The sequence below is a fragment of the Drosophila virilis genome, chromosome 2 (assembly GCF_030788295.1).
Source record: "Drosophila virilis strain 15010-1051.87 chromosome 2, Dvir_AGI_RSII-ME, whole genome shotgun sequence".
Lineage (NCBI taxonomy): Eukaryota > Metazoa > Arthropoda > Insecta > Diptera > Drosophilidae > Drosophila > Drosophila virilis.
In genome coordinates, this window is record NC_091544.1 from 28,418,147 (window position 1) to 28,427,884 (window position 9,738).

A 9,738-nucleotide genomic window follows, 5' to 3' on the forward strand; every position below is an offset into this window, starting at 1 on the left:
ATATTTATGGAATAGCGTTCAAATGCTTGTAAGATCAGCAACACGGGGTATTTCCAAGTCGAGCAGTTTCAACCAGTGAACTTCTGTATTAGCTATTTTATGTGGTGTATAAAACTTTTGTTGTTGATGATAATACTACTATACATATAAAGTGAATGTATTTTATTTTGGGCAATGAGAATTACTCCGGTAAAAGAAGTTTTTGGATTCACAAAACCCCATTTTTGCAAAAATGAAATCTGATTTAACCCTATGCCATATATGAAAAATTTGTTAATTTTAATGCCAATCAATAGTACTGTTCTGTACGAGTCCATTAGAAGGTCAATCATGAAAGTGGAACATTTTAATTGTAGGAAAAACAAGTGTTTTGTAGCTAAATTTATGTGCGAATAAATTCCCGCCTTCTTTTCAAATACCTTGCATGCATATATAAATACTCCACTTTTAGGGCTGCCACCTAGAGCATGTTGTAATCTGCAAATTCAGTATTTTTAGTATCTCGCTATGTGGTATTTTTGATGTTGTCATTGCGGTCACACAGACGCTAAAGTGCGCAGTTTTGGGATTTTTAACAGGATTTGTGTGCCCATATTTGCAGTGTGTGAAAATATCAATGTAAAAATACGAAATTAAAAATACAGACGCACAGATAAAAGAAAACGGAATAAAATCAAAAGACGCGGGAATATTTTCATAACTAAACAAATTATAACAACAAATTATAAAAAAACGGCGTAAGTACACAACAGAACAGCGAAATGGTGCAGCCAATGCAAAATTCGCGCGGTGCGCTGAAAATTTTGCATAAATTTCTGAAGTATATGTATATATATGTGTGTGCGTGTGTGTATGCGCGCGGGTATATGTGAGACCAAATTGTGTGTGTGCGCGAGTGTGTGTATAGAAAAAATCCATCTCTTGGCTACGCATTTCACCCCTCAGAGCTGGTGTTGCTGCTGCCGCTGCCGCAGTCGCTGCGCTTGGCACTGGCCATTTATTAGACATCTTCAGGGTCATTGCTGAGCAAAACTGCAGCAGTTGAGCGCCGCTGGGGACAATGCAGCGCCCCGTCGCATACCTCTCGGCAGCCGCCTCCTCGCACTGAACACCCCTAATGACGCCCACGTAATGCAGCGCTTGCCTACCGCAAACCACCGCCGCTGACCCGTTTTTTGCACATTCATTGATCTTCCTGCCTCTTCTTGTGTATCTGTTGTCTGTCGCGCGTTCGCGTACAGGTTAAACCGGCTAAGCGGAATGTGAACGACCCTTAAAAACCATATTTTGGCAAGGGAGCTGTTATGCAAGTGCAGTTGCACACACACGCACCGAAAGTGAAATTGCAAATGCGTCCAAAAAAAATGTGTGCGTGCCAAAATGCGTGTTTCTCTGCATCACCGTGCATTGGGTTCGTTTTGGATCAGGTCACACTGTGGCGCTTGTTTTTTGTTGTTTATTGCGCTCTCCTTCGCGCTTTTTTTCTTTGTTTATATTATGCATACACTTTGTTTTGATTATGTATTGTTATTGGTTCTGCGACTGTTGATGTGCGTATGATTATTAAATAATTAAATTGTAAAGTTTTTAAAGTGTATGTGGATACATGCTCATGTATCTACAAGTTTGCCATTTATTTAAGCCATTAATCAAAGACGTTCCCCATACAATCTGTCTTATCTACACACCCACATTCACTCGCCATAACGTAAACATCAAATAATGCAATTAGATTTTCCTTAGATTTTAATTTACCGCTTTTGTTGCCATAGTTCATAAATCGTAAGATAGCTATGTATGTATGTACAGTGAAGTTCACTTAAATGAATTTTGCAAAAAATTAAATTACATTTTCCAAACTCATAAATACTCGTATGTACGGACACTCTTATAACTCTCCGCATACATAGCCGAAGCCTTATGTCTAAGAGAGCTTTAAGTATTCGGCACGCCAAAGATGTCCCTTCTTGCTTGTTATCGCCGGAAAAGATTATCCGCTTCAGCTTTTTGTACCAGATATAGTAGTGCACGGTTCCTCAAAATCATACGCTGTACGTTAGCAAAGCTTTTACTGTATCCCAAAATAATTTCATTGAATCCCTAGCGATACTCTTTGCTATGCTTCTGCTGCTGTTGTTGTTTTTGGCTTGTTGTTATTTCTGCCCAAGAGAAATACTAGTTTTCCTTTCATTTTTTTTTTTTTTGGAGCACACACGCAGTTCGATTTTGGCGGCCGCGGTGAGCGCATCTAGAGCTCGGCAGATCGTTAAGAGGCTCGTTAGGCGGAAAATGTTGTGTGGTCGTGCGTGGATTTATTTATAGCATTTGTGCTGATTTTCAAGACTTTCTGCCCCCGAAAAACCAAAGCGAATTTCCAATTAACTGCACATTATAAAGAAAAAAAAAACGAAAGACAGAATAATAGGAAGAATTTTGCTAGATACTTGGATATATAAGTGAAAACATTGCTGGACTCATAGACTTATATAACTATGTAATTGCTTTAGTCTGGCCAACATGTCTAACAAATTTCAACGCAGCTCTCCGCAAGTGCTGGGCGCAGGAGTGGGCGTGGACGCCTCGGTAGTCTCCTCAACGGCAAGCAATCAGCCGCGGAAGCGCGTCAAACGATGCTGCAGGAACTTTGTCACGTTCATGTGCACCCAGGTGGGCGTGGGTGCCCTCATCGTTTTCTATGCCATCTGCGGCGCATTGGCCTTTATGAACATTGAGCGCGAGTATGTGGACAAGACGGCGACATATGTCCTTGAGCTGCGGCAGAATTACTCGCAGCGTCTCTGGAACATCACCGAGGAGCTTAACCTGATTGACAAGCCGCTTTGGGTGAACGAGACGAATGCGGTGCTTCGTGAATATCAGGTGCAGATAGCTGCCATCATTAAGAATGGCTATGTGGGACGTAGTCCGGCGCAAATCTGGAGCTTCCCGGCAGCGTTAATGTTCTGCCTGTCGGTGATCACCATGATTGGCTATGGGAACATGGTGCCGCGTACGCCCTGGGGCAAGGGCTTCACTGTCATCTATGCCACATTTGGCATACCCCTCTATATACTCTACTTTCTCAATATGGGTCGCGTGCTGGCGCGTTCGTTTAAGTTTCTGTACCGCTCCATGCACGACTGCACCCAGGAACGCAGCTACGATGCTCGCCTAGAGGCGCTGGAGAACGGCAGTTCTCTTGGCGCCTTGACCCTGCGCAAAAAGATAATTGTGCCCTCAACGGCCTGTCTGTGGGTCATCATCTTCTATGTGCTCACAGGCACCATTATGTTTGCCAACTGGGAGAAATGGAGCTTTCTGAATAGCTTCTATTTCTGCATGACATCACTGTGTAAAATCGGGTTCGGGGATTTTGTGCCGGGCGCCTCACTAACGACAGCCGCCGATGTGGATGCAGCCACGCATAAGCTGCGCGAAGACATATCCGCCGATCCGAATGAGGTGTCCGAGTTGCAGCGCATTACCGATCAACACTCCAAGCTGGCCATTAACTTTATATATATGCTGCTGGGCATGGGGCTGGTGGCCATGTGCCGAAATCTGATGCGCGAGGAAGTTCGCGTCAAGCTCAAGGAGATGAAGGAGGATGCCAAGTTGTGTGTGGAGGATACGCGTCTACGTTTTGTTGGCTGCTGTGGCGATCCGCGTGACTTATATGAAAATGATTATTACTAGGTGTGCGAGCGTGTGTATGTGTGTCCGTGTGTGTGTGTGTGTGTGTGTGCTTGTGTGTTGATGCGTGTGTTTGCATTGTGCGTGCTATGGTGGCTGTTCAGTGGGACGCTTGGAATGATCTCTGATGACTCTCATTCCTCCCAGCTCACCATTGATCAATTTCTGCAACTGCAAGAGAGGATACGAAACTTCGAGGGCATGCTTGGCGGCAGCAGCGGGGAGCGTTTATGCACGCCAAGCACTTCGGCCGGACCATTTCGCATATTCTCCGTGGCCGGTTTTCAGAATCGTGCCAACGACATTGTCTACTGCCCGCCAATTGTGCGGCAGCAGTCGCAGCATGTTGACGATTCCAAAGCGATTATCTACTTCGGCGGCGATGTGCAGGACTTTCCGGAGAGCATGGAAACGAATCGGGATAGTCGCGGCTATATGAAATACAATCTGGAGAATTCTGCGATATTGCTGCGTGAAGCCTTTCCTCGCTCACATATAATAGTCATACGGCCGGTTCGGTAAGTAATTCTATTTAGCATATTCTCAGTCATTGACTTATTGAGCTTGTTTCACTTGCAGCATGGAATTTAAGACCTTCAGCTGCTTCGATAATTTCGTACGTGGAAATAATGCTGGTGTGCCGGATCATACGCCCATGAACCATGCGCTGCAACATTTAGAAAAGTGAGTTGAAGACAAACCACATTTAGTTCAACTCGGTCAATATCTATGATTAGCTAAGAAGTGAAATAAGTGTTGGCTGGCAATTTGTATAACCTGAAAATGTGTAAATGGCTTTAACAGAAGGAGACTTTTCCGACCCCCATAAAGTACACAAGTTTAGCTTCATGATTTTCACCGCAAGACTAACAAGAGCGGAAACCGTGGATTCCAAAACTTGGCTCTTAATTCGATGTCCTTGAAACATATTTTTAAATAGAACTGGAAATCAAGATGGGTATATTTCAATTTTCTACGGGAGTGTACTTAGTGGAAAGGTAATATCCCGGCAAGGCCAGGCAAAACCCGTTAGTATATAGATATATGTGTAAAGATGCAGGTTCTCATAGAGTACACAAGAATAGTAAAATTTTTTTAATACCTTTCGTCTTTATCTTAATTGTAGGTACAACTTAAAAATCTAGTCTTTCAGTTTTTACACCCCGAACCCATTAAAAATTGGTATAAGGGTATATAGTATTTTTGTAAAATCCAAATGTATGTAACAGGCAGAAGGAAGCATCCCCGACCCCATAAAGTGTATATATTCTTGATCAGCATCAATAGCCGAATCGATCTAGCCATGTCCGTCTGTCTGTCTGCTAGAGATATTTTAGATGTAGGTGCTCTTAGTGCCCGCGCAGACCGAGTTTGTTTCCGATAATCGATAACTTACCTCGTTTCCAAGCAATCGATAAAATCGATATTCTGTTTTTTAGGTAATTTTGGTAAACAACAAGAGCTAGAGTCACCAAACTTGACATATAGCTTCTAAAATAGAATATATATATCTGCATTTGATGTTGGAAGAGGAGGGCTCAGGGTATCCCCTAGTCGGGAGCTCCCGACTAGAACCTCTTACTTGTTATATTATGTGTATGTCATTCCTCTTGAGCTTTGGCGTTTGTTTGTCTTATTTCAATACGTTCTTTTCATAATCTTATCTTCCTTAAACGCTCCTAACAGACTGCTACAGAATCTATCGCAACGTCTGATCTCAATACCCGAAAACGAGATACTCGATCAGGCGGCGCAAGCCGCGGCAGCAGCTGCTGCCGTTGCTGCAGCTGCAGCTGCCGCAGCGTTGACGCTCTCGAATGCCACGGTTAACTCAGAGTCTAGCTCAGCCTCAGCAGCGGCGGCGGCGGCGGCGGCAGCCAATGACAGCAGTCAGGAAATGGACATAGACATATTGCAGGTGCAGGAAAATGTAACAGTAGATGCAGATGGCGCCGTGATCTTTCCCATAGTTTCCGCTGGCACCACGGAAACGGGAACCAATAATGTGGTTAACAACAGCAACAACAAAGACGCTGTCGCTAACAACCATCAGGAGTCAAACAGCCAACAGCAGCAGCAGCAGCAACAACAACAACAACAACAGCAAACAGCTGCAAAGGCAAACTCAACGCCAGCCAACAATGTGGAGCACTACAACAACACAAACAGCAGCAACGATTGCGCCGCGTCTCAACCGACGATGCCAACGCAGCCGCAGCAGCCACGAGCGACTACGCCAGCGGCCGACAGCAATCCGTTGTGGTGGCGGGAGAATCTGAATTTGGATAAGTCCAAGCTGGTGCTGATTGGCTTCAGCAAGGGCTGCGTCGTGCTCAATCAAGTGAGTCACATTTGGTGTAAAAATCGCTAACAAAATTGTTGACGCTGCCGAAGCAGACGAAAATACCCTTACTGACACTTTCCATGTATTTCTTGATTATGATTATGATTGTTATGTTGCAGTTCATCTATGAATTTCACTATCTAAAAACGTTGACACCGGACGACAGCAGTATGTGCCGGTTGCTATCACGCATAACAGACATGTACTGGCTGGACGGAGGTCATGGTGGACAGAAGAACACATGGATCACATCACGGAGTCTGCTAGAGACACTTACGCGAATGGGTACGCATTTGGTTCTGGTTTGTTAAATCACAGTTCGCTTATGTGTATTCAATTTTAGGCATGAACATACATGTGCACCTCACACCCTACCAGGTGCAGGACGATCGGCGGCCCTGGATACGCAAGGAAGAGAAACTGTTTACTGAGATGCTGCGGCGTTTAAATGCGCCCATTACGCGACACTTGCATTACGATAATCAGCCAGCGAATTTGATGACGCACTTTGAAGTACTACAGGCATTCTGTCAGCATGTCCATTCCCTCAATCAACAGCAGCTTCAGCAGCAAGCTGGCAATGAGCAGCCAAATGTGGCCACCAACAATGGCGCTGGCAGTGGTAGCAACAATCTGCTGGATGGCAGCGATGAGGCAAAGTGACAGCTTCAATTGCATCCCCATCATCATAGGCGGCGTTTACATGCGATGCGCAAAGGCGCCGCCGCAGCTAAGCGACAGCAGCTGCAGCAGCTACGCCAACAGCAACAACTGCTGCTCTCAACGGACGCCGCTTCTTCATCGGCATCTTCTCGCTTGGCCGCTGCACTGATTTCATCGGCGGTGGCTCTCAGTGCTGCAACGAGCTCAGCCGCGGCTGCCACTGCGAGCCTTGTAAATAATCATAATCAAAGCCATATGCAACAACAACAACAACAACAACTACAACAGCAACACAGTTTAGCGCGCACTCACTATCAGCAACAGCACTTGCAACAGGCGCATTCACAGCAGCACTCGCACAGACACCATCATCACCATCACCAGCCAAATCAATCGCACAACCATCATCAGTGTCGCTCGAAACGCAAACTGCAAAAATTGTATTATACGCTTTGCCGTTAGACTAGTACACCTAATTATAAACTATCTATACATACATCATATGCAATTCAGTTTGTTTAAGCGTAGATTAAGTTACCCTCAACTCAACTCTCTCTCTTTTTATACCTATTATGTAAAGCTAAGTTTAGGTTCAAATATTGTGTCAATTGTTGTGCTGAAACAGATTTTAATTGTATATTTTTTCTATAATTTATGTTTGATGTCCCAAAAATATTTATTTATTTTTTTATGATATACATTTTTTTTTTGTCTTATACATATCCCCTTCTCATATTGTCGAAAGCTTAAGCATAAAATCTCGTCAGTGCAATAATACATCTCTTTTATAATTTCGTATATGCAATTTTTTCATCACTCGTCTTATTTGGAATGCGCACGTATTTAAATCATATTTGGACATTTCGATTAAGAGGAATTTAAATGAAAGTAAAAATTTATCCACGCAAACATAGAGCCGCAGTATCCAAACAATATTCAATATAGAAAAGAAAAACTCTGATTAAGTATTACTTAGCGTTAAGTAAGAATAACTTAAGTTCCAAAAACCTTAAAACACATAGGCTTACAAATTCAATTAATCTTAGTAGTAATGCCTTTATTGTACTTTATTTAATGAATTTTGTAAGATTACAAAAACGATTTTGCTCTATGTATTGTGTACGTAGTTGAACTTTGTACTACGAAATTCTTAGTAGCCCATCTCAATGAAAATAAACAATTCGAAAATAACAAAAACGTTCCTTAACAATACAAACAAAAATTAAATTAAATTAAAAACAAGCATTAAATCCCGGTTACCACTTATATAACAGATAAATGCATACACCCTCCTAAACTTAGCATACACAGTGATTACATACTTTAACTAAAATATTGCTATTAATCTAATAACAACCGTTTCGTACCTTTTAGAATTTGCAGTTCAAAATTGTCAGTAAAAATTATATGGCTTGAAACTAAAGTAAATATGCTGCGAATTTTAAACCAAAAATGAAGACATATTAAATGATAATGTTGATAAACAAAGCATTGAATTGTGCTAAGAATTTTCTTCATTATAAATATAGAGTTCTATGTAAAACTGGCTTCTGATTCTTGCGAGTCTAGCAATAAATGAAACTAAGCATAAGCACACGTGCGAAAGCCTTAAATGGGGGTAAAAAATAACTAAGGGCATTTGGACCATGTCAACAAGCAGAAACTATTGAAACCAAGACGTCTCGATTGATCATAATGTTAGATGATATTGGGCAGTTGAATTTTTAAGATTAATGTGTTTTTATTCAATCTACTTAAACATACCGCCTAGTTTTTTTCTTCTTTTTTTTTTTTAATAAATTACAAGTTTATCGTAATCGTAATCAAAAATGTTCTACAAAAAATATGTTTTGTGATGCGATTTTAACACTAACAGAGTAATCTTTGAGATGCGTATGAGATAGAAGTGGAGTTCTGCGCCCGGTGGTCTGCTTAGCTGCACCAATGAAAAGCTACGCACAATTATTTTGGCACTTGACATGTGTCGTCCACTCGTCGCTGCCATCGCAGCAATCACAAACGTTGTCGTTCACCCGGGACGCCCAAACCCAGACATCCAGGCCACGTCCCGTGATATGTCTTTTTTGGTATTTGCAATAAAAACGCCCATTGGCACAGGCATTCGTGCTCGGCTCATCGCTGCCATCAGCATCACAGTCGCAATAGTTGTCATTGAGATGGTCAAACGGAATCTCCTTGCTACCATCCAGGCACTTGAAGTTGCCTTTATAATTGGGCTTGTAGGCATCATAGTCGAAGAGCCGTATGCCGCTGCACAAGGTAGACGTGGTGATTAGTATATAACTGACATTTGATCCGCATTAAAAAAACGTACCGTATGATCTTAATGGCGTCTGCATCTTGGGTTGCAGGCACAGCTAGATTGAGACCCCAACCGGCACCGCCCCCGCCATCAAAGTCGTCCACATCCAGCTGTTTGCTGCCCAGAGACTGCATCATTTGTTTGTGCTTGCGTCGCAGCTGCTGAACGCTGGGCAACTGATTCAGCGAGAAGGCCTATTATTTACTTTTGTTCATTAAAATAAAATAATATTTAACACAAAATCGTTTACTAACCTGATATGCAATGAATGAGATTCCAACCAAAAAAATTAACAGAAAAAACATTTTGGATTTGTCCTTGTAGAATGGCTTGTAGTAAATATTCTCGCGTTTTACCCATGTCTTGCGCATTTTAATTGTTTTGTTAATATTAATTAACAGCTCCTAACTGTATTGTTTATCTGTTGGTCAGTCTGCGTTAGCGATGTGGCCAAGCAATGTGTAAAAAAAAAACAAATGTTAACCTTTATGTGAGCGATTGATAATAGAAGCTTGGCTTGTATGCGTATTTTTATGCGGCTGCTCTGATTTTAGTAAACCTACACATGCACATGTTTAAACTTTTGAACTATTATTTAAATTGTATCTTAATTGTTGGGTGTCGGATATATTTATATTCGTATTGAAAGCAATCATATACAAACAAAATTTCTAAGTCATGTCAGTAGGTATCTAGTAAAACTTTAGGCACACAT

General features: G+C 42.1%; 3 protein-coding genes across 4 annotated transcripts; 2 read left to right on the plus strand and 1 right to left on the minus strand.

Moving 5' to 3' along the window:
- Positions 1-594: 594 nt before the first annotated feature.
- Positions 595-8,243, plus strand: LOC6632813 (homeobox protein cut). Its single transcript, XM_015170585.3, is given in 6 exon segments — positions 595-737; positions 3,841-4,211; positions 4,273-4,377; positions 5,380-6,034; positions 6,157-6,322; positions 6,381-8,243. Coding segments are annotated over 5 exon segments (2,025 nt in total). The 5' UTR covers positions 595-737; positions 3,841-3,894; the 3' UTR covers positions 7,163-8,243.
- LOC6632812 (TWiK family of potassium channels protein 18) lies at positions 619-3,834 on the plus strand. The gene is made up of 2 exons (XM_070207500.1): positions 619-737; positions 2,541-3,834. The coding sequence occupies exon 2, from the start codon at positions 2,656-2,658 to the stop codon at positions 3,694-3,696; it is 1,041 nt and encodes a 346-aa protein (XP_070063601.1). The 5' UTR covers positions 619-737; positions 2,541-2,655; the 3' UTR covers positions 3,697-3,834.
- A 173-nt stretch (positions 8,244-8,416) lies between the features above and the next one.
- Positions 8,417-9,648, minus strand: LOC6632843 (uncharacterized). 2 transcript variants are annotated; one of them, XM_032433742.2, is made up of 3 exons: positions 9,278-9,648; positions 9,036-9,199; positions 8,417-8,971 (listed from the first exon to the last, which is right to left on the minus strand). In XM_032433742.2, exons 1-3 carry the CDS (start codon positions 9,392-9,394, stop codon positions 8,653-8,655), a joined length of 600 nt encoding a protein of 199 aa, XP_032289633.1. In that variant the 5' UTR covers positions 9,395-9,648; the 3' UTR covers positions 8,417-8,652. The 2 variants fall into 2 exon arrangements, with proteins under 2 accessions (XP_032289633.1, XP_002056241.1); XM_002056205.4 differs by having other exon boundaries at positions 9,036-9,217.
- Positions 9,649-9,738: the final 90 nt, after the last annotated feature.